General features: G+C 34.7%; 2 protein-coding genes across 2 annotated transcripts; one reads left to right on the top strand and one right to left on the bottom strand.

The window, feature by feature from the left end:
- Nucleotides 1-53: 53 nt before the first annotated feature.
- LOC121971843 (exosome complex exonuclease RRP44 homolog A-like) lies at nt 54-22,030 on the bottom strand. The gene is made up of 24 exons (XM_042523309.1): nt 21,870-22,030; nt 21,654-21,794; nt 21,413-21,570; nt 21,029-21,084; nt 15,066-15,188; nt 14,855-14,985; nt 14,524-14,764; nt 14,301-14,454; nt 11,689-11,929; nt 11,412-11,568; nt 11,277-11,345; nt 9,753-9,878; nt 9,552-9,604; nt 8,667-8,773; nt 8,092-8,146; nt 7,876-7,975; nt 7,693-7,804; nt 6,805-6,925; nt 6,644-6,703; nt 6,457-6,562; nt 5,498-5,593; nt 2,019-2,100; nt 1,872-1,937; nt 54-523 (listed from the first exon to the last, which is right to left on the bottom strand). Exons 1-24 carry the CDS (start codon nt 21,921-21,923, stop codon nt 325-327), a joined length of 2,808 nt encoding a protein of 935 aa, XP_042379243.1. The 5' UTR covers nt 21,924-22,030; the 3' UTR covers nt 54-324.
- Nucleotides 22,031-23,019: 989 nt separating this feature from the next.
- On the top strand, nt 23,020-24,023 carry LOC121971842 (ATP-dependent Clp protease proteolytic subunit-like). Its single transcript, XM_042523308.1, has one exon. It carries the CDS (start codon nt 23,085-23,087, stop codon nt 23,838-23,840), a length of 756 nt encoding a protein of 251 aa, XP_042379242.1. The 5' UTR covers nt 23,020-23,084; the 3' UTR covers nt 23,841-24,023.
- Nucleotides 24,024-25,468: the final 1,445 nt, after the last annotated feature.

Here is a 25,468-nt window from a genome sequence, read left to right as displayed (position 1 = left end):
CATCTTTTAATTATAAATTCTATTTAGAAATAATAATCACTACAAATACATCATAATTGAAAATTAAACCATGAATACAGCTGATACAATATAGCCATTCTAAAGCAGCAAATCCTATCACACTTTTACAATTTACCATAAATTATCAAAACTAACTTGACATCGTAAACCAACAAGCTCTAAACCTAGAAAAAATAAATAGACAATGATTAAGAAAAAAAAACAGCTGATACATATTTTCTTATTGTTTGACAGACCCAAGGTACAATGACACCTACGTTTCTATCATACATACAGAGATGAAGACAGAACAACGTATAGTGACTAACTAATTAGGGTGAGTTGAAGTTTCGGACGGTTGGGTTGTGGCTCGACTACCTCCATGTGAATTCTCACCGTCTGCAGGATGCCATAAGTTATTTTTGTCCCAGCCTTGGTCACTTTTTGATGTGCCTCATCCACCGCCCAATCACTACTTCCTTTATCCTTGGCCACCAAGTAGACCGGTCCTTCTATCCCAAACCTGGAAAGCATTGCAAAAAATTTGCAATCAGCATTTTGACAAATATTTGTTGCATTCCAATGTCATGGAAGCAGTAATCAATACTACCATGATTGAGAGGAAAAATGAACACATAAATCAATTCCATTTCAACGTGCACATGCAGTATGCTAACCACATGCATTATCCATCCAATCCTGGCTATTGAAAAACATGGCCGTTGCATGGGGGGTCATAAGCCCACATATTTGAAGTATTGTGGATGTGAAGGCATATGCAGTCATGCAATGTTCAATCAAAATATATAAATAGGAAAGAAATATCAATATAATTAAACAATATTAGCTTTTAAGTTAAAATAGGGCACTTTATACTAATGGTCATTTGTTTCAAATATTATGGTTTCCTAGAATACCTTTCCTCGTATTGCAGTCTTTGGCACAATGTGAAATTGCAAGCAACTGAACATATCATGTTGCGAAACGAAAATGGGGCTTTCCAGAGTAACACCATCCTACCCACCTGTCCACTCCTCTTTCTATGCAAACCGCCCCAATCTATCACGAACCCATCCCCTCCATCCCTATAGCTGCAACCTCTTTGGACTCACGAGTCAACCTGCACCAATCTTTAACTGTTGTCACCTCTTTTCATTCTCATTGGCTACTTCATCCCTTAATGAGTCAATCTCCATGCCTCAACCTCCATCAATGTTGACCCCTTAGCTAACCCTAGCCACTCTCAACTCAAATGAGCACCCCCTCTAGCCAATCTACCCCTGTCTACCTCCTCTTGGCTTCAGTAGTAACGTTGTGAAGTGGCATGCACAGGAGCTCGAGCTTGAGCACAACACCTAGGTGGTTAGGGATTGACACCTAGGTGGTTAGGGATTGACATCATATGGGGGACATGAGCAATTCATGCCATTACAAATGATTGCAGTAGGTGAGGATCAGCAGGCAGCAAGTTCACGGACAAGCCATTGCTGGTGGTGCAAGCAGACAAGCAAGGAATGGAAGGGAAATATTTTAATTGTACAGAGCCAAACAAGGGAAAACATCTCATACAATATTTTGCATAAATATGTTCTTTTTTGAAGAAATGAACCTTACGGGCAAATATAAATGTCTAATGGCCTATACAAGAACAAATGCATAAATTATTGTCCTGTACATGAGGCATATGTATGGTACTTTTTTTGGTTAAATATATAATGACACTTGATATCAAAAGATGCAAGGATAATAATACTAGAAATATTATAACATATAGCATATGTATTGGTGTGTCTTTTGGTCAAGATAAATAATGACACTTGATATCAACAAGATGAAAGGATGATAATAGCGAAAATATTAATGGAACATACTTGGGAACAAAAACTATAAATCCATTTGATTTGATCTTCAATATCCTAGCCTCAGTGTCCGTTGGCCTGTAAAATAAATGGTGTAAACTAGAAAATGTAAAAAATTAAAAAAAAAAATGCTATAAAGATTCTGACATAAAACTTTACCGATTCCTGAAGAATATAACTGTGTGAAGTTCAACTGAGGCTCGGCTGGCCATCTGAGCATTTCGATGTCGATAATTCAAATCTGTAAGATATAAAATTATAAGTCAAAAATAATAAAAGGTTTGTGCACAAGGTGAAATAATCTTAGAAAACTACAGAGGGCATTCAAAATTGAGATAAGGAATGAGCACCTGTTAAGACATGCAATCAAGAAAATGTATAAATCTTGAGAACAAAATAAAAAAGCTATCCACTATAGAAAGAAGCAAACTAGAGAGAACCGCTAGCTGAGCAACAAAACACAGAAAACGAAACAGATAAATAGAACATGTACTTGTGATCTTACACATCCTAGGTTTGAAAAAAGTTTCGGTATCGTACCGATGTTTCAGTTTTTGACTGAAATGATATTGTTTCGGTATCGTACCGATGTTTCGATGCATGATGTCAAAAATTGATTTGAGTTGAAAAAAGAAAGAGATGAAGCATAAGAAAGAGACATTATTTGTACCGAGCATGACTTTAAATCTTGTACCATGATGAGCGAAACGATCAAAATATATCTTTCTGTAAATTACCGACACTTGATACCACTCAACAATGACAATATTCCTTCCTTTATTCGGTCTCTTTCTTCCTTCAACCTCTAATTTGTCACCAGCGCCATGCATTGGACCATCAGCACAACACCGAAAATAGTATCTTCTGGTCAAAGACTAAAACTACAAGACGGTTCAAGATCTTGAACTTTGATGCCAAGTGAGATCGAGTTTTGGTGGTTTATCCAAATGATACATTTTGACCGTTTCGCTCGGCACGGTATAAGATTTTAAACCATGCCTAGAACCCTAGAAGTACCTCTATTACACTGTTACACTTGCCAATACATGGCACAGCAAATATTGTTGAAATTTATCTTTGAGGCACATAATAAGACAAATCAAGTGAATGAATTGAAACACATTGAATTTCAATAGAAGTGGTTGCAAAACAGGTGCATGATAGGCCTCACATATGTCAAACTTACATATGTAAGATTTTCATTAGTTAATTGAGCAAAGTCGACCACAAAAGTTGGTAGAAAAGACAGTTGATGCTATCTGAGTCAATGGCCAACCATGGATTTATGGCTGCAGGGCATAGAACAACAAGAGTAGTCTTGTCTTCGACAATGCTTGTAAGCTTTGTAAAGTCAAGCAAAGGTCGTGCAGACATTGTGCCTCACTTGGAATGAGATGCAAAATTAGGCAATTTGGTGAACTTCATAATTTTTTAAAAAAAGGGAATATGAAATTTAAATACTACAACAACAATAACAACAAAACCTTATCCCACTAGGTGGGGTCGACTATATGGATCCTTTTACGCCATTGAGCTCTATCTCCTACTATATCATTATCTGTATTAAAATAAATTTTATCCTATTTTATTGTTGCTAACCAAGTCTTTTTTGGTCTACCTCTTCCTCGTTTAATATACGTGTTTGTCATAGTTTCACATTGCCAAACTGGAGCATTTATTGGTCGTCTAAGTGCATGCCCGTACTATCTTAAACGTGTCTCTCAGAGTTTTCTCTCAATAGATACAACTCCGACTTTCTTTCTAATGCTCTTATTTTTTATTTTGTCCATTAGTCCACAAATTCACCTTAATATCATCATCTCTACAACTCTCATCTTATGCTCATGTGCTCGAGTCATAGCCCAACATTCAGCTTCATATAACATAATAGGTCTAACTGCGATTCTGTAGAATTTTTCTTTAAGTTTTAGAGGTACTTTACGGTCACATAAAATATCCAACGCTCTCCTCTATTTCAACTATCCTGCTTGTATTCTATGTAAGACATCTTTCTTACCCTTCATTTTGCAAAAATGATCCTAAATATTTAAAGCTCTCGGTTCCAGGCAACTCATCATCTTCTATCTTAACAATTGTCTCATTATGTCTAATATTGCTAAACATAAGTTTCATATATTTTGTCTTTATTCTAAAAGCCTAAAACCTTTCCTTTCTAGCCTTTCCTGCCAAGATTCTAGTTTAACATTTACTCCTTCACGTGTTTCATCTACCAAAATAATATCATTTGCAAACAACATGCACCATGGTACTGTCTTGAACGTATGCAGTGAGTTCGTCCATAATTAGTATAAAAAGATAGGAATTTAGAGCTAATCTTTGATGTAATCCTATCTTTATTGAAAATCCTTCAGCTACTCTACCTGAAGTCATTACTCTAGTCGTTACATCCTCGTATATACCCTTAATTAGTTTAATATATGTTACACTAACACCTCTCTTTTCTAGAATTCTCCATATAATTTCTCTTAGGATTCTATCATAAGATTTTTCTAAATCAAGGAATACCATGTGTAGATCTTATTTTCCCTCCCAATATTTTTCAATTAATTATCTAAAAAGATGTATAGCTACTATTGTCGACCTTCCAGACATAAACCCAAATTGATTTTCAGTCACTCTGATCTCCTTAATCTTTTTTCAATTACCTTTTTCCAAAATTTCATAGTATAACCCATTAATTTAATATTCTTATAGTTTGCATAATTTTGTACGTCTCCCTTATTCTTATATAAGGAAACTAGAGTACTGATCCTTCATTGATCAAACATTTTTTTCGTTTTTTAGATCATGTTAAATAATTTTATAAGTCATTCAATACCTTATTTCCCTAAGCACTTCTATACCTCTATCGGAATATCATCTGGTCCAATGACTTTTCATTGTGCATCCCATTTAAAGCTTGTTCTACTTTTGAAATTTGAATTCTATGATAAAAATTTAAATTTCTATGCTCACCTACTTAAATTACCTAAATTAAGTTGATCACCTAAACATTCATTAAAAAGTTGATGAAAATACCTCTTCCATTGCTTTTTTATTTCTCCATCGTTTACTAGTACCTTATTATATTCATCTTTAATACATTTTATTTGAATAAGACTTCTTGTCTTCCTTTCTCTCACTTGAGCTATTCTATAAAAGTTTCTTTCCCCTTCGTTTGTATCCAATTTTTGATATAATCGTTCAAAAGTTTCATTCTTTGCTTTATTCACTATTCTTTCTTGGCTATTGTATATTTTGTTTAAGTTTTCCTCATTCTTACAAATATATAATTCCATTTTTCCTTCACTTTCTCTTGTACTTTCTCATTCCACCACCAAGATTCCTTACTTATTGGTGCATGTCCCTTTGACTCACCAAGTATATTCTTAGCTATTATTTTCAATTTTGATATCATCTTATCTCATGTCGTATTAGAATTACTGTATATTTCATCTAATACTTGTACTTCTACCTTCTCCTAAAATATATTTTATTTCTCATCCTTTAACTTCCACCACTTGACCTTGCAATATTTACAAATCTTTCTATCCTTCTTCCTAACCATAAGGAATCATATATGATAAGTTTGATAAATCATTAATCAAAATACATAACGATTAGAAATTAAGTCTTACTGTCAGCAATGGATGTAAGCTGTGGGCCATCCATGAAAATTGGAGGAAGCCTGGAAATTCCTAGTGCAGCAGCCAACAACCGATGCACAATAACATCTGCAGAGAAGAGCAATCCCATCTTAAACTACTATTTTAACAACCTTTCATTTACCACAAGGACTCAGATAAGCAGAAACAAGGAAAGAACAGACATAATAGTTGATAAATAGTGTAAAAAAAATAAATTTATTAACAATAAAGAAAATAATTAAGAGCGTTCGTAGCTTTTCTTTAGCTAGCAGAAGGATTTCATATGAATCTCATTATAAAAGTTGATAAACACTTGCTATATAAAAATGCAAGTGTTGTAGGTTTTCCAAGGCTACTTGATCTTGAGTCATTAGAAAGCTCCAAGTCCAAAAGATTGAAAAACTAAAAAATGTGGAATGGTAAGAGCATCGTGCAAGATTAGTAGATGGATGAAGAGGTCAATGTGCTTTAGGAAAGAGAACAAATTGAAAGAATAAAACAATAGCCATCACAAAATTTATGAAATTTTCACAATCATAAAAATTAATCATCTACATGATGGACTATTTGTAAGGGAACAAGAAAGGAAATATCTGAGATTTTCCATTTGATTTGGTTGGATGCAGACTATGTTTCATAGTCTACCTGGTCCTAACTGAAGACAACTGTATCTGGGGACTGCACAATCTATATATGATTCGATTTTGATGGTTGTTGCATTGTTAGGGAAGAGGGAATATAAACAGGATACATACATGACTAGCAAATAAATTAAAAATCCTCGATACATATTGGCATCAATTGAAGGGACCTAGATAAATTATAAATAGTGAGAACAACAACAAAGTTGAAATGAAGATTGAGTGTAGAACCAAAGAACTAATTACCATGTTAACTGGAATTGCATTTTTTTTATGTAAACATGATTAATTAAGAAGCAAGAAACTGACCTGCATATCTACGGATTGGTGAAGTGAAATGGGTATAAATAGGTGCTGCTAGACCATAATGAGAAAACTCAGATGGGCTCAAATCTCCACTAGAAAAGTAAATGGCCTAAAATTTGACAGATTAAGTTCATGTTACAACATTTGCACCTGTACGTAAACTAGTACAAATTTTGGCCTTTCAAAGTACCTGTGTCATGCATCGGGTTGCCAAAATTCTGATTAGCTTATTGAAATATGGATCATCACCCTGCAGAAGCTCTTGATGAGAAAATTGCACACATATGGCATAAATGCTTACCCAGAGAAGTGCACAATTCACAATGTCAAGATTAATTGATGTGTTCTTACAACTGCCCGATCAAGGGAATCAGCTAATGCTTTTGAAGATGAAACATCCAAATCCAGACCAACAGCGGCAGCGGTTCGCAATAATGGTTCAAGCATCTCCTTTGTGGGGCTAGGATGACGCCTGTACACATAGCCAATTAGGTTACATCAACTATTATCGAATAATGTTTCAAGAGAAAAAAACAAAAAGAATTAGGCATCGAATGAGTATCTATAGGCTTGCCTCAGCAAGTTACTTTAACCGTGATATATATATCTATACAACTAACAAAATCAAGTCACAAGACAATTTTAGGTTCACAATATAATAGATTACAATGCATTAGACTAAAACACCAATACATTCATATTAAAAAAGAGACAAATCATTAAAATCCCCAAAACCCTCTAATCCCAAAAAGCGGAAAAGCAATCCATATATTTCTGAGAAGCTCAAAAATACTCTGGATAACCAAACATAACCAGAAAAAATGTTCTCAATTATTAGAAAGCAACTATGTTGCTGAAATCCCTAAAAATGACTGGAGGATTACCATAAGCGCTCTAAGTTATAAAAATAAAAAATAAAAAAAAACTAGTCCATTATTGTGTTTAGATTGATAAATCAATAAAGTACTGAATGTGCCCTAGCTAGCTATTCCATTTTCTACTTGTTCCTATTACCACCTACTTGATTCTAATGAAAAAATCCTACCTAAGAGAACTGAAGGAAAAAAAAGATACATAAGAAAAAATGCGACAAAGCATCTATCCTCACAATTGAATCACAAGATTTTATTTATTAAAAAAAAATATGCATACAGATAAATTACAGAATTGTGAGCAAAAACTTCCAAAAAAAATAACATATAAATTCAAGAGCAACTAGATATGATAAATCATGGATACCTTAATAAAGAGCATAAAGGAAAATGTTTCAAGATCTTTTCTGCAACTGAAATATTTGCAGCCAACATAAACTCCTCAATCATCTGATTAGCCTCACGAATTTGGTACATACCTACAACAAAAAAAAAAAATCAAAAATAAGTGCACTATGAAATGAAAGAAAAGAAACAATTCCACATATACCTATGTCTAGCGGATCGTGAGTTTCAGTGTCAATTTGAAATTTGACTTCAGGTGAAGCAAGTGTAAGAGCTCCTCTCTTAATTCGTCGAAGTCTCATTATCTATCTAGGCAGAAAATATTTATGTTCAAATCATCAAATCAGTCTTCAGAATAATATTTATACAACAATAGCCACCTAATGGCTAAGTAGTAAATAATTAAACCAGACAAGCTAACCTTTGCTAATGAATTTAAATTTCGCAGATCAGTGGTTAGCGGATCCATCAACCGGCTGCAAGAAGCATTCTATTCTTAGTAGTTACACAAGATGCTTGGCAAGTAAAGGAAGACATCAATCAAACAAGGTAAAATCGTTCCAATAAATTTGAAAAGAGATATTGAAGGTTATTAGAGAGCAAATTCAATATGCTATCACAGGCAATAAAAACTAATTAACCCAGTGGTCTTACAATTTATTTAATCATCTATGTTTATTATTTTAGGTGCTTCAAGTTAAGAACGTCATTTCTATTGCTATTAAAACGCAAAATAGTAAATATAGGAATGATTAGCAGCTTCCTTAACAGTAGAAGTCTTCATTTATCAGCTAAAGATAACTATATCAATTCCCTTTAAAGTGGAAAGTTTTGGAAGTGCCAAACTTCAGAAGTATCAGGATGACTACATCACAAAATATCATTAATGAACCTATTCTAAACAATGCTAAGTAGCTCAGAAGTAAACATAGAAGATCCAAGTATATTAAATTATACTGATGGTTAATGATAAATATATTTTAAAAAAAACAGAACCTATCATCCATCCTCGCTTGGGCTTCAACATACGACAATGCAGCACATGACTTGATAGCACTTTTTGTGTATCTAGTCGATACTATATTTGCATCAGGTGTTAGTTCCTGCCATGGAAGGAAAAGGAACTTCTATAAATTGAAGTAGAAAGCAACTCAATCAACATGAATGGAGTACACAACTCATTACCATAAAAAGAGGTATTAAAGATCCTGTAGCATAGGTTACTCAATATCATAAAGACTTAAATATTCAAGTACATAAAACAAATTTAAAGAAAAATAATAGTAAAGCTAAGTTTTTGAACAATGATTCAATATTGATCATAACAAACAGTTCAGATGTATTACCCAATAGTGCTCCAAAATCAAAAACTGAAGAGGACCCATTGGCATTATAGACATCAGCATATCATTTCATAATACCTACTAAGGAGACAAAATTAAACTATCTGGCATTTGAAATTTGGTCCAACCTTGACTTTGTTAAGAACCTTAAGTACCAAATACCAGCAGTGCATATCACGTCATCAACTAAAAAAAGAATCTATATGTTTCCTTCAGCCATATCAATATTCAATAAAATCAAAGAAACTTTTGAATATCCTATATCTTAATTTACATATGCACAAATAGTGGAAGTACATCTCCTAGTTGGTATTGCCATTGTTCTTACAATATTCAATACATGAAAAAAAATTTGAGATGGAGATTTATAAACAGCAAAATTAGGACACCATGATCTCTTAGTGGTTCCTTCTCAGCACAAAAATGGAATTTAGTAATCTTAGCATTCGGAATTTCAGGGATATCCAATAATCCAATCCTTCTAGAGTCATCTAAAAGAAGCAGTAAAAAGTAAATGGTAAAATGAAAATAAAGTTACCCATATGACAGAGAAAGAAAGCCGCTCCACATCAGAACGTAGAGAACAAATATCTACATGAAACAACACACAAGGGTGAGAATTCAATTAGTTTTCCTACTTTAGAGACCAGTTCAAGCCAACTCATTCCTAATTACACCAGAAATATGTGCTAGTTGTAAATATCAATAGACAATAAACCGAAAAAGGGGAAGAAGAAACCTTCCGTCAAAGATTTGGGAAGCATATCAATCCGTCTCTCAACAAGATAAACTGATGTGCCCCTCTGGGAAGCCTCTTCATCGAGGGGAGTGCCAGGAAGAACAAAATTTGTGACATCAGCAATATCTGGTAATGTTATGATAAAGGATCACAGTGCAATATCAAGCCACGCAAACAAGAGATGCATACACTTCCTAAAATTTATGAATTCTAAATAACTCACACCCTGCTTTATCTAATCAAACTCACTGTTTCATCACTCTAACTGCTTACGAACTTTCTTAAGAAACACAAACTCAAGGCATTTTCATCAAAGAAGACTTCTCCTGAGATTTTGTAGCTGTTCATATGAAGTATGAATAATGAATGAGAGTAAAGCATAAAAAAAGAATGAATATTTACTTAAAGTATATTGTTTTACACCATAGAACTCAGTTTATCTGATAGCTGCGATCACTAGTTAGCATGTTTTGCTGAAAAGTTAGCTTCAGTTTTGTACACGAGCAATGGTACTATATGATAGCAGCTCTAACCTGAGTAGGTAGGCAAATCAATTACAATGGTTTCAGCTTTGTGTTCAAGTAGGGAAATTCAAGGAATCTGGGTGGCCTAACTCAATTATAAATAAGGGTCAGCAAAGAAACAACTGCAAAGAGATAACAACTCTTTCGGACTAGGATTCGGTCATTGAATCACAAAATTAGATGCCACAAATCATCAAAATGGTGGGAAACTATACTCTCTTGTGACAGTTTAGCTTTCATTAGAGGAAAGTCACAGAGAAATTTCCCTAGATACATACAACAGTGGCCTTGCTTTCAAAAGACCACACCTCAATATCATATTAGGTAGTTAGAACTGAGAAACGAATTCATTATATTAATAAAACTGCAAGCATGCGTGCTTAATGTAGTATGGAAAATCTTCACTTTCGAAAACAAGTTATGGAAATGGAAGCAATCAATAACCTGCTAATTTCCTTGTACTTATTTGGATATCAAGATAGAAACCAGAAAATATTCAAATACCAATCAGCCTGGTCATTTTGAGACATAATTACAAATGTATGCCAATATCAATAGATAGGAACTGCAACATCGAAAAAAACCAACCCATAAAACATGCTTTGTAATGGGTAATAGATCCCCTATACTAAAAAACCAGGCTTTTCAATGACAGGTCAAGAATTTACATCGTCTACTGAAACGTATAGAAGATCATTTCAATGACAGTTACATAAATCCATCCCAAACTTGGTTAAATACAGGCAGATTCCAAATGAATAAATTCAAACTTGAATCTTAGGTCATGCACAATGATTTGGGTATACGTAATTTATTTTTTTAATGGATCCAATTTACTCAAGCAGTCAGTCAGACAAACCAAGCAACTTAAAGAAACATTAAATATCTCAATAAAAATTGAAGCAGCAAAGATGCTGAAAAAGACAGTAATAGTCAAATCAAGGCAAGTTATTTTTCACACAAGCAAATTTCACTTTATTTATAACCAGATAAAGGATACGAACTCCCACTTCAAAGTTTCCATTCCCAAGTGGTTTGCAATGTAATGCATCATCAATATCCTTGCAACCTGAGACAAACAAAGAAATGTGACCACCAATATAGAAGCAGACCAAGATTGATGATGACAACATACCAGGAGGGTCAACACTAAAAACTCTCAAATGCCGCAAGTCCTCTCGATTGGAATTAGCCAAATCTTCTAATGACAGAGACCATGGTAAAGGAGGCAAACAAGCAAGAACTTGTGATGAAAAAGGCCTTGAATTAATGTCATTCTCAATCAACAAAACCTATTTAGGAATATAGAAATAATTATCCAAGTGCATTGTATGTATTCTTGCATTTTAAGAATCACCCATTGGCAGAAATTTTAAATAGATAGAAAAGCATCCTACTATACAATTACTTGCCTCACTTTCAGTGTCTCTATCCCCAATCTGCCCAATGGTACGTACATAATGCCCTGATGGATAGCGAGACAAACAATCCCATGAATCCACAGCAACAATAATTCTTTTATCTAGAAGATTTCCAAGTTGCCGAGTTTGAATTCGAATTTTAGGAATTCTCCGGTCCTTGGAGGCAAATAAAGCATGGGCCACACCAGCATTGCCCGCAGGCATGGGCATTGGGTCTAAAGACCCGCAATATCTGCACAATAATAATCAAGAGGCAATGTCAACATAAAGTGCAAGCAATCAAAATTGTTCTTTCTATGGCAAAAAAGCTATCTCTAGAAAAAGGGCAATGATACCCAGTTTTGTATTTACTAAAATGTAAAGACAAGTAAGACTATATTGAGAATGTCGCAAACTAAATTTGCCTTCACTTCACTTTGGTATATCATCAAAATGTGAAATTCATACAGGGTACAAAAATAGGGAAACCAATACTTGTCCAAAAATTACAAAATCAAAGTTTAATAAGAAGCATGGCAATCACAAAATGAATAAGTATAGTGCATAGAAAATTTGATTGGTTAACGATTTATCTCAAAACTAGACTTAATACCAAGGATATCAATATATGTCATATTATTGACACTACCCTCGTGTGAATGGACAAACTGTACCGAACTGAACTGAACTGGCCTAAGCAGTAAGCATGGAATAACTGGGAATGTGTTACTTCCACTCGAAAGATTTAAACATAGAATCTCTGCTATGGAACCAGACTAAACATGACTGGTTAACCAGTGACTATTGTTATGAAACGCACCGGTATATGATGCTAATTTTTAGTAAGAAATACTCAAATATAAGCTAAAGATATATTCGTATCTTTTGGCTCCCATCATAAAACTTCTTATATAAAGTGATATTGTATCGTTAAATGCCCAACATGAAGCCCAATTCAACCTAAAATTCTTATTCACTAAGGTGGTAGATTTCTTGGTTTGAGAATCCTCATTTGAAGATGAGGGGCTAAATAATCTCCTCCTCATTTTCTACCCTCATTAACATTCCCCCTTTCCCCTCAGGGACAACATCAATAGATGTATAAGGGACTAGCTCTAATAGCAAGGAATGGATTGGGTTCTTGGGCCTTAACATGGTAGCAAAGCCACCCATTTAGGATTAGGGTATCTTACTTGATTTTGCCCATAACATGGTATCGAAGCCATAGGTAAGTATCTTGTTTGGTCCTTCCTCTCTTTCCATTGTGCAATCTCGATCAAGATCACAGCCTATCTCGACCAAGATCACAGCCTCTGACCACACAAAAGACTCTTCCTTTGCCAAGCCTCAAAACCTAGCAGAGCACTGAAAATAAGCCTTCCAACTCACAAACTGATCTCGACTCAAAATCCTTTAAAGTGTCTTGTGCACAAGAAGCATCACATCTTCCTATGTAGTGTCCTTTAGTGAATTGTTCAAGAATAGAACGTAGACATGACAATTAATGACATGTCTACCAAGTCATCCTTGAATCTTTTAGATTAAATTGAGATAGGGAGAAAGAAAATTTACATATTGCTTCTGCTGCATGAATGTGAGTAGTCTTTTTTTCACCCTCACGATAGTCTATCTATTGAACCCAACTCCATTATGGCACTGAAAGTAGTTCTTCTAGCAACGCAACTAAGGTTGCTTTTGCAGGAAACAAAACTATTCTTCACTAAAAGGCATGATTCACATGGGAGGAAAATTCCCACCGTGCAATAAGAAGTTTGCCTCGACTACCACAAACTAATTAGTGTGGTCAATAAAGCAAAGTCCACCATAAGGATCATGTTGGCTTCTTGCAAATAGCTTGATGCATTATCTCTCTTATGCCCTTTGAGTTAAATGTGGCAAAAGGCAAAAAAAATCCATGGACTGTGAAATTACATGTGGATCACATCTTCTTCTCTGTATCTTCTTTGCGAACAATCACCTCCTGCGCATCGAAGATGTTAATCCCCTCCACTGAGTGCCTTTGTCGTTGCATCCAAATCGTGTCCCACAATGTTGATTGCTAAAACCAAGGTGTCTAGGTTAGATCGACTTTACCACCACATCTAAATTGTATCCCAAGATTTTGCTCACTAAAAAACACATTTCGAGGATAGTGGCTGCCTCCGCCTCCATTTGCTACAAGTAAATGGTAACCATTTGCTACAAGCAAATGGTAACCATTTGTCTTAGGATATCTTGATTTTTCTGAAATAGATATGAATGGACAAAAGTAGTTTCCAGAACAAAACTACCTTGATGTGATAAGAGAGCATTCTACTTGCAGCATCAATTTTGTGTGTGTATACATGCACATCAATTAATCTTCTAGTGTATACAACTCCCATAAATGATTGTTTTCATCTAGACACAATAAGTTAAAAGTAAAGATAGATACTATAAGCTAAGCAATATGCTTCCCTTTATTTCTAGATACAATGTTCAAAAGAAGTCATAAGGTTTCCGATGGAAAACTAAACATAAATCTTTAAAATAGAAGTTATAATTAGCCAGTTCTGCCCAAAAGGTTACTATTAGTATATCTTTCAAGAAAGAAAAAAGACTAAAAAAATATGATTCAGACTCACGAGTGCCAATTCCGCTTTATAATTCCAACAACTCGGCCTGGTGGATGACTTGATACAGGAGGTGAAGATCCGCTCATAGGCTGAACCGGATTTTCAAACCTTGGCACGTCATCGGCACTATTAGGCACCAAATGAACTTCTTCCTCATCATCGTCTAAAAGAAATATTATAATAACTCATCAGCCAATGCATATGTGTTTTTAAAAATAAAGAAAAAACATACCATCATCATCAATGATCAAGGACTTCCCATCACGCCATTGATCCTGAGGCAATAGCTCGACTGCAACTATATCTCCATGAAAAGCCCTATTCATGTTAGCTCGTCCACAAATGACTATTTCCTCACTAATACTCTCACTTCCAACGTAAGCCTCAAAAGGGTTATAGCGGTTCACACGAAGCTTTCCTTGATGGTAAATTCCGTGTAGCAGTCCAGAGGTTACTTCTGACATGGGTTTATGCTGCATGAAGACGTAAATGGATATAGCGGTTATTAAGGAAGAAACTAAGAAATATTGTAGAATTTATGAAAAATTGTTGAAGAAGAATACCTCACTGTAGATAATTTTTTTCTTTGATGGCCTAAGATCTTCAACATCTTCCATAGGAACATCCACAGAAGATGAAAGAACAACTAGGTCAAGTAGATCAGGTTTCCCAAGAGATTTAACATATGATTCAACTGGAACAAAAAAGCTCACTGAGAATCCAAATCTTTGGCTTAACATAATTTACTTGCAGATAGCTTGTAAGAAGGATTACCTGTTTCAGCAGAAATACCCTCCTCAGTGGCCCTTTTCTTATTTTCTCTATCATTGGTAATTAGTAAAATTTGTGTGCTTTCACCTAAATGACTTTGATACCAGCGAGCAGCAACGCGAATTGCTAAAGTGAAAAAAATAAGGTAATCATAGCATTAGTAGCAAGATTAAACTACATCAAAAATTGCTCTAAACAATGTGCATGTTTATAAATGCATTTCTAACTTCAAGACATAGGATTAATTAGTGCAATAAATAAGATCAAAGCTTGGACAATGTAGGTGATGAAAATAAAAATGACTTAAATGCCTATACAAAAAGAGAAAGAAGAGAGCATATAAGCCAAGTCCATTTGGAATGATGAACTTAAGTTAGGATTTCATTGAATAAATCACTCTCATTAAGACAAGCATAGTAGGGATCATTTACAAATAATAAGTTGCTACAAGAATATTTTATTTTTACATCATTTCCCTAAGTTGTCCAAATAGAAGAATGGTATACCAGAATGTGGGGTGCAAAAATCTGAGAACCATTGAAAATGGTTAGGTGCCATATTCTTAGATAGACTAATAAGATGAATGATGACTCAAAGACAATGTTTGTTCTTCAATTATTGCACAATGAGAGCATAAAATAAGGTCTGAAGATGACCTTGAAAACATAAAAAGTAAACAAGTTAGGGATATTAGAGACTATTGCAGGGTAAAATATTAACAATTAAATTGCTCAAGCATGGAATCATCAATAAAATGTGTGATTGAAGACAAGCCATAGCTGTTAAAGCTTTACACAAATCATAGCTGTTAAGATCAGTCCATACTGATACGGATTGCCCAAACTGATCATTGTTGAATTGGATTTTGTATCAACAAAAGTAGATCCAATCTTTCCCAAGAAGTGGGTCATCTCAAAAAGATCAATGGAGAAGTATAAAAAAAGCACAAGATTCAAAAACGCTGCTTAAAAATAGAGAGTAAAATGTCTAACTTGTAATTTGGCTCAAATTTAAAATCTTGAGCTGTGCTAGAATTTTAGACTGTGATTAAAACAATAGTGTTTGGGTACTGTGTTGGTATTATGACGTATAGTGTCAGTGGAGAATTTAGTGAAGGAGATGAAAAAGCAAAAAAAACACAACTATATTTCTAACTTCAAAATTCATTGCTCATTTGGGATGATATGATTTTAACATTATATTGTACAAACACAAGCTAAAATTGAAATAATTAAATCATTTGTAGAATGCCAATATGGAACGATATTCATTAACATAATTTGACACAATGATACATAATAAATTAGCCAATGATTGAAATACCGTTCTGTGCCGCCCGGCATGTCACGCACGAATCTCGAGCAACAAGGAGGCGTCTCGAGGAGGCGTTGCCGGACTCCTCCGGCGCCGTCGGAGGCGTCCCAGGGCGATCAGCATCGCGGGCAATGACATTCGCAATGCATCGCGACGCGATGGCGGAGACGAAAGCGTCTCAGGCGCCGCCGGATGCGTTGCAAGGGGCCGCCGGAAGCATCACTGGATGCTTTCGGTGGCGCCAGAGGCATCGCCGGACACTTCCGGTGCCGCCAGAGGCGTCGCCGGACACTTCCGGTGCCGCCAGAGGCGTCGTCGGACGCTTCCGGTGCTGCCAGAGGCGTCGCCGGACACGTCGCGAGGGTGTACCGACGTCGCGAGGGTGCGTGGGCGGCGCGAGGGCGAGCAGTAACGGTACAAAACTAACATTACAATTTGATAAATCAAACAATTCCCTAGATGTGATATTTTAAAGAGACTTTTATAAATCCTAATTAAATTATCCCAATAAAATATAAAAAATATATTTAAAATTTTAATAAATTTTATTAAATAATATTCTGAAATTATTTTTAATATTTTAAATTTTATTTAAAAATTCTAAAAAATTCTATTTTTTTTAATTCTAAATTTTTTTTTAAAAAAAAAAAAATTTATAAAAATTCTAATACATCAAATTTATATTCTGATATTTTTTAATTATTTTACTATTTTAATGGTTAATTGATATTCTTTTTTTTTACTATTTTAAATATATATTATTTAAATTATTAAATAAATAAATAGTTAATTATATAATTATTATATATAAAATAGTATTTATATTAATTTATATAATTATGATTATTTAATTTGAATATTGGAGAACTATAAAGGTTATGTATCAATTTTAATTCGAGTTATTGATAGATCAATTTTCTTTAAAGAAAACTATATTTAATTATTTTTTTAACAATATTAAGTTGTTTAATAATGAAGAACTTTTATAAAATTAATATACAACTTATTTTTAAATTATACATAATAAATATATTTATCTAATAATTACTATATATAAATAAAAAATACCGAAACCGTATCGGCACGGGACGATACGATACCGAAACCGTATCGTTCCGGTCTGGACTTAAACCTCGGCATGGGTCGAAATTTTAAACCTTGAAATTAGCTCATAGTATTGAGTTTCAATAAGTTGACTCAATAATTCATTTCAATCTTATCACTTGACACCAGATAAGATTTCAAACCATGATTTGGCTAAAATTACATCAATTCAGAATATTAAAAATTAGCAAACTTTTGTTGATCCATGCTTGAATTATAGTAAGCATGCACAATATAGGAAAAAATTGATAGTTCTATCTATTGTTCACAAAAATGTATTGGCTTAGACCAATCCTTTCATCTATCTATCTCTCTCAAAGTCTATTCCAAGTACCATAGATTAAGAGAGGTCCTATAAACCTAATTTCAATGTTTGATGTGATTAAGTCCCAACTAAACCTTACAATGCAAAAAAAATAATTTAAAAAAAATTATCAATTAATTAAAAGTGTATTCAATTTTACAAAAAAAAGTGTTTTTAATAATATTAGAATACATTTTGATTCCATTATTTATTATAATATATGTTTATTGTTTATGTAGCATTTATTATTTATTGTTGAACTTATTCATATACATTCATAATTAGTGGTGTTATCTAATAGTTAGAATCTATTAAATCACTAAATCGATCTTATTTCTCTATTTCTCTAAAAAAAAATTAGTTGGTACTGGGTATCCAACTTACGGCGACTAATCCTAAGGGTGACTGACTCGGCCCACGAAAGTTTCCTACCGACCACTAGGAAAAATCGAGAAGCACTCCGAGCTAGCGGCTAGCTCGTCAGTCCAACGTTCTTAGGTCAACTGTCCATTAATAAAAATTCATCCTTTAATTCACCGAAACTGGGACTCGATCCTTAGATACCTGCCGTTGCACCATTACCTAAGGGCTTCTCTATTTAATTCTATGGAAGGCAATATATCATTGAAAATTTGAAGTAACTAAATTATTATTTAACTCAATTGTGTTTGCTCTTCCTCTATCCCACAATCCTTTCCACTCTAAACTATCCACCACTTTTGTCCTACATGTTTGTCTTATTAATAGTCTTTGATACTTTCACTCAATCTATTGGAGATCCAAATAATTGTTCTCAAATATTAATATTTTTATTTGTACTTTTTCATGAACCCACATGTTCATATTAGGTAAGACTTTCAAAAATACTAAATCTATTATGCAATAAAAAGATATTGTTGAATATCATTAAAACTTATGTTACTTGGATTTGGATATAAGTATCTCATATAGTTATAGATCCAAGTGTGAGATATAAAACCTTTTCAAACTAGTGATACAAAAACTCATCAAAAAAATGTAACGTTAGGACACAGCTACATGGATATGTTATAAAATATATAAATTATATATTCTAATTTAAGTTATATTAGTGTTACTAAATTATTAGTTATAAAATATAACATAAAGGTATATTATATGAGTTATATGCTATATAATCTCCACAATATATTGTGTTATTAGTTATATTATATGCTATATAATAAGTTTTTAAAGACATATTATAATCTTAATTACCCGACAACAAACATCAGATATTGCGATCCCCTTTTCGTATTCCGCTTAATGCAAAACCATCATCATCAAGTGATGCTACTCACTACACAAGCTTCGTTACATGATACCGCCTATGACACCCTGTGCAACATAATCTAGATGTGAAGCCCAAAGATTTACTAGTCGAGGCCCTTCCTTCCATGAGCAATGTGAGCTGTCGTCAAGAGGTCAACCCATTGGACTTGTGTCGATGTCAACATGGGTATGAGAGGGAATGAAAGGTGAGTCAAAGCAACATAGATTAATAAGATAAAGAATAAATCATCAAAATGAAATGCAATTTCTAAAATCGTGTGATTATTAAGTGTCCGTTAACCTAAAAAGAGTCAGATACCACTATGTTACCATCCTCCATACTTTATGGATAAGAATGATGAATTATTTGGAAGGAATATGCTAATTAGTTGTAGCACTGAGAGGTGATAAAATGGGAGGAAATAAGCTGATAGTATGGTTATATTACTTTTTGCCCCACATTCATTGACATAATGTGAAAGTCCTCAAATATTTTAAGGCATCTCAGGGTGCCAATATACTAGATTGCTTTTGAAAACCTTCTAGACACCCTTTGCACATCATGATTCTTAAGTGGTGAAGGCCCACATGGCAATTCCAAGTGATGAACCAGCTAAATTCATTCGCATAAGAGTTTAGGCATCTAAAATGATGTAGCCAATACATATTATAATTCACGAGGTTGAATCTATTAAAGTAGAGGTTCAAAGGATCGTTGAAGATCAATGAAGACCTTTCTAATAAACCACTCCATTCTAGCCTTTTCAATGGTTTAGAGGATTGATGGATATAAGAACTCCATTCTTGCTCTTTTGTTAGAATGGAGTAGGGTTCTCTTATACTCCTTATGTAACATAATACCTGCTCCTTTCGCTCTCTTTTAACTTTTCTAATAAATCAAATTTTAAAACCTTCAATATTGTATCACCTATTTCTCTAGCCTCTTCTCGACTCATTTTTAAATACTATGCTTTTTGTCCTAATCATCACATCTACCTTTTCTAGTTGTTTACCCTAAAGTGTTCTGACATTCCAAGTTGCTAACCAAATCCTATAATCACAAACCAACTTTTTGCCCCACATTCATTGACATAATGTGGAAGTCCTCAAATATTTAAGGCATCTCAGTGTGCTAATATACTAGATTGCTTTTGAAAAACCTTATAGACACCCTTTGCACATCATGATTCTTAAGTGGTGAAGGCCCACGTGGCAATTCCAAGTAATGAACTAGCTAAATCCATTAACATAAGAGTCTAGGCATCTAAAATGATGCAACCCTCAACCTTTTCATCTAGGCTTGAAACTATACTTTTGTTTATCTACCATTACTTTTCTTTTTACCAAAATATGAAAAAAAACTTAAAGCCCTGTGCTACAAAAATAACTAAATTGAGCATCTCAAAGATGATAGGCTAGTGCAGCCAAACAACACACTAAGGTAAAAAAGCAAGAAGATGAATCTTTTCAGTTCTGAAATCCCTTCCATCATGTGATAGTTAGTTAAAAACTAACGTAGAATCTTGCACTCAACTTGATATGACAAATTCCCTAGTTCACTCCCTCTCTGTCTAAAGGAAATTGCCTTTCTCCATATTTATTTGACATTTACTTTACTTTGTTCCCTTTCATACCTCATCGGTGCTAGAAGCCAAAAACACTAGATTTTATGTTGCTCGACATCAATACGTTTTAATATATAATAAGCTGAGCATGTTACATGATATGTAAAAATCAAGAATGTCATATGAAGGTACAAGTGGATGCAACTTAGTTCTCAAATATGATAGCAATTGAAGTAAAATCTCAAAAATAATCATTCATATAAGATGTAAGGTGGGGATCATCTACAAGGATAAAGTAGTTCAAAGAAGACCAATTACAGTTCTGTTCTGCATTGAAAAATATAACTAGCATAAAAATAATTCTAGAAATAAACATGCGAATGCAATACCTCTATCATTCCGATCATTTGGGCTTTCTCCAATCATGTCTTTCACATAAGTGTCCCTGTCTCATTTCATAAATCAAAAATTGAGTTTAAAGATGTAGAAAAGGAGGAACTACAGAAAATCACGTGTGACTTCAAAGATTTATAAGCACAATGCAATAGGGGGAAATTTTCAGACAGTAGAAGCGCGAGATGCCAAAGCGTGGAAACCCAAATGAGTGAAACATGCAGATTAGATTAAAGCGAACGACTTCCAAGCATAGAAACCGAGGAAAGAAACAATTGAAAAGGCAGCTAATTTTTTTTTTTATCTTATGCAAGAGAAAAAAAAAGAATGCAGAAAAGTTAGAGAACACAAATAACACAAATAAAGCAAAAAAACACTACCTGTGATGCTCGTTAGAGAACACAAAGAACTTCCTCAGAGGATTAGTGCAGAGAGCCTTCACCCTATTATACACAGAAAGGTTTTTATGCCGCACCTCCTCCAACACCACCGACAGCACCACCACGTCATCTATCTTCGGGTTCTCCAGTAAATCAATCTGCAAAATTGCTCCAAAATCAACAAGGTGAGGCCACGGCCGGGACGTACAAGTACAACGCAGAGGAGGATATCGAAAAAAACCTGATTGAGAACGACATTAGTGTCAACTATCAAGATGGTAGCGGACGCCGAGGCGCTGAGGCGCGCGGCGGAGGTGTCGCAGACCTTGCAGAACGTGGCCCCGCAGTAGATGTCATCCCTCAAGTAGTGTTCCCTCACCACCTGAGCAACGGAAACCTAAGAAAAACGGAGACGGGAAAGAGGAGTAGGACTAGGGTTTGGGGAAGGAAAGGGAACCTTGATCACGCGGCCTTGCTTCGTTTTCTTCGCAAACGATTTGCTCTGCAACATCTCTAAACCTTTGTGCTCCGGGCAAAGACGACGAAGAGCAAAGAGACAGGATTTGGGTTAGGTTACGGAAATTTATAGCGAATTCCAGGAGGGTAACAAGCGTATGAATATTCGGAAATTAGCCTAAATCATCAATATTTTGATAAAATAATCGAACTAATGATAAAATTGATCGGCCCGATTAATTAAATAAAATTATAAATATATTTAAATTCAAATTCAAATAATTCGAATCGAATTTCAAATTTAAGTCATTTTAAATTTTAGTTTGAATATGTAGATTCAAATTTAAAATTTTATTTTGAAGCTCGAGCGAAAATTATTTATATATTCTAAACTTTCAGCTATAAAAAAAAATAATAAAGAAAAAAAATATATAGATGATGTATACAATTGTGGTAAAAAAAAAAATGAATACGCTCGCCCCCAGTGCCTCTGTCAATCCGTCCTAAGGCCAACACGGAGGAGGTAAATCACGAGCGACTACTAGTCTTTGGAATAATGACTAGCACATAAGGAAGGTATTTACCTCGACAAAGATCTCATTATGACAACACCTCATGTGCTAGCCATTAGACCTATCCGTGGGGACTATAGATGATGTATACAAGATGAGTCCATAGGGTATATCAAATCCTATAAATATATATACGCAAAATATGATGATATGAATTAAATATGTATATGGTAAATAAATGATAAAATATTTTCCAAATATATGTACATAAAAATATATAAAAATTAGAATATACAAGCTATATGGGTAAAAAATTAGAAAAGCATCTTGTTTTTTTTTAACTTGGAGCCAATAAAAAATTTCCTTAGAATCAAATTGACAACTCCAGAATTAATCGTTACATGATACCCAATTTAAAAAAATTAGAGTTGCTTTACCATGTTTATTTATAATAAAGACTTGAGTTTGATAGATTTTAAAGATATCGTATAAATCTGACGCAATATTTTTAAGATTTATAAATTTTAATCTTTTTGAAAAATATTAAAGAATATATATATATATATAATGTTAAAAAAATTATGAAATCAAAAAGCCCTATATTTCGTCACCTCCTTGAGCAATAAAAGGGCAAAGTTGTATATTTTCTTGTTAATTGGTAGTTCGGTCCTTCTTCCCGCATAAACCCTAACCTGAACTGCGCAATGTTGTGGCGCCGCCTCGCCCTTTCCGGGTCCATTATTCCGTCCGCACGGCGCGCCGGTGCCGGTTGCCGCTCCTACGGCCTCATCCCCATGGTGATCGAGCACACCTCCAGAGGCGAGCGCGCCTATGACATCTTCTCCCGCCTCCTCAAGGAGCGTATTGTCTGCATCAACGGCCCTATCTCCGACGACACGGCCTCTGTCGTCGTCGCGCAGCTTCTGTTCCTCGAGTCCGAAAACCCCGCAAAGCCCATCCACCTCTACATCAATTCTCCTGGGGGTGCTGTCACGGCCGGCCTTGCGATCTATGACACCATGCAATACATCCGCTCCCCGGTCTCCACCCTCTGCCTAGGCCAGGCCGCCTCCATGGGCTCGCTACTGCTTGCGGCTGGTGCCCCTGGAGAACGCCGCGCTCTCCCCTATTCCCGTGTCATGATCCACCAGCCATCTGGTGGGGCCTCCGGCCAGGCCACTGAAATTGCCATCCATGCCAAGGAGATTCTCAAAGTCCGTGAGCGCCTCAATGAGATCTATGTCCGCCACACGGGGCAGCCTATCGAGCGAATCGAGCACTGCATGGAGCGTGACATGTTCATGTCCCCTGATGAAGCCAAGGAATTCGGGCTGGTCGATGAGGTAATTGCACACCGGCCTTTGGCACTGGTTACTGATGCTGTACCCGACCAAGAGGCCTCTAACGAAGGAACTAAGAATGGTAATGATGATGGAAGTGGGGGCAAGGAACAGAAATGAAGTTTCTAGCATATGGCCAGCCACTTTTCCTCTTGTTCTCCCTAGCTTATCTTGGTAACTCTTATCTTTTTTATTCCTGTCCTGTTGATTTTTGAGCATGGAAAAATATTGGAACTAACTAATATCTTTGTAAGAGAAGTATTTGTTTTGAGTACGTAATCACATATTCTGATTGCATAGACATGTCAAAATTGGCTTTTTATCTGCATTGTTACATAATTAGTTAGTTGATTTCTTTTGAAAATATACTAGATTCACATATTTCAAAGTTTTTATGTGAGTATTGATTCTTCATTATTTTCTGATATGGTATTGCTAATTTATAAAGATTAGCTTGAACTAAACACAATTGTTACTGTTAGTTCCATAACAAAATATCTTCAGGATTCAGAATTGCTCATGCTTCTTTTTTTTAATCATAAACATGTTCCTTATATCCAACCCTTTTCTGTTGAATTTTACATGATTTAATTCCCTAAGTTTCTTCTCATTTTAGTTCTAGCTAGAAGAATATGAAGCCCAACTAGCGTCTATTATCACTATCAGGAAGAAATATTTTCTTAGGTATACCTCATGTAGTCTGACAAAAACCAGTTCAAAACTGCTATTCAATTCAAAGGATTTGTCATTTGTGTGATATGCATAACAGTATAGTAATGTTTACCGACCAACTTTTAAGCATAGAAAATGGGTAGAAAGTCACAAACCTATCCATTGCAACTCCATCTGAACCCTATCAAAAGAGGCCAAGATTGCTCTGTAACAAACCTTGATGCCTGGCGAAGAGAATTAAAATGAAACAGAATGCAACTCTGAGAAAAACTCAAAGTTGGAGTTTGTTTGGCATAATCCTCCTTTTAAAATGAACCTTTTTACTAAAGTTCTTCAAATTCAAATTCTTACTAATGGAGTTGGAAAACAATTTTTTTTTTTTTGGTCTGGCTTGCGCCTTCCTCTCCTTCTAAACTGTAAATTGCATTTTCCCAAGGAAATGTAAGAGTCCTAAAAATTAGAAACTTGTTTATAATTTAACTGCTAAAAACATGAAATCTTTCATGATCATTCCTTTGGCCCTTATTCTGTTTTGAGTATTAGAAAGATCCTTTTAAATTTTGTGTGTGAATTTGTTCATTCACAATTAGGACTCCTCTCCATTTTCTATTTATTTTTATAGCTATTTTTTTGCTTTATTCTTTATTTTATTTTAGTTCTCTTTCTCTCTCGTCTTTTTATTCCACTCCACTCCACTATTAAGTTCCCATAGGTTTTGTTGAACCTATAGAATCTAACCCATTTTCTTATTGAGCAATCTAATCCATTTTATTATGGAGCAAAGGGCATGAATTTGCTTCATGTTTTCCTTTGGAAATTTATTAATCAATATTTGAGAGTTAGAACTGGTATAGATATATTTAAGTTAATCTTGTGTTCAAATTAGGCTTAATCTTATGGTCGAACCGAGGTGGGACCAGGCTTGAACTAAACTGGGATGGTCCTGTTGACTGGTTCAACGATAAATTAGAGTTTTGTGCATCAAAACCCACTCCTTATTTTCGCTGAACTCCTGAATGCTCCTTACGGACTCATCTCTTTTCTCTTCTCTTGCGAGCTAAGCAAGCACGTCCTCC

The sequence above is a fragment of the Zingiber officinale genome, chromosome 4A (assembly GCF_018446385.1).
Source record: "Zingiber officinale cultivar Zhangliang chromosome 4A, Zo_v1.1, whole genome shotgun sequence".
Taxonomy (NCBI): Eukaryota; Viridiplantae; Streptophyta; class Magnoliopsida; order Zingiberales; family Zingiberaceae; genus Zingiber; species Zingiber officinale.
Note: the sequence above shows the minus strand (reverse complement) of the source record. Positions and strands in the feature narration are given on the sequence as shown.

Coding starts and splice junctions, on each gene's coding strand:
- LOC121971843 (XM_042523309.1), bottom strand. CDS start 21,923: ATGTTGCAGAGCAAATCGTTTGCGAAGAAAACGAAGCAAGGCCGCGTG. Junction 21,571..21,653: donor CTAATGTCGTTCTCAATCAG/GTTTTTTTCGAT, acceptor GCAATTTTGCAG/ATTGATTTACTGGAGAACCC. Junction 11,930..14,300: donor ATAAAGCGGAATTGGCACTC/GTGAGTCTGAAT, acceptor ATTATTGTGCAG/ATATTGCGGGTCTTTAGACC.
- LOC121971842 (XM_042523308.1), top strand. CDS start 23,085: ATGTTGTGGCGCCGCCTCGCCCTTTCCGGGTCCATTATTCCGTCCGCA.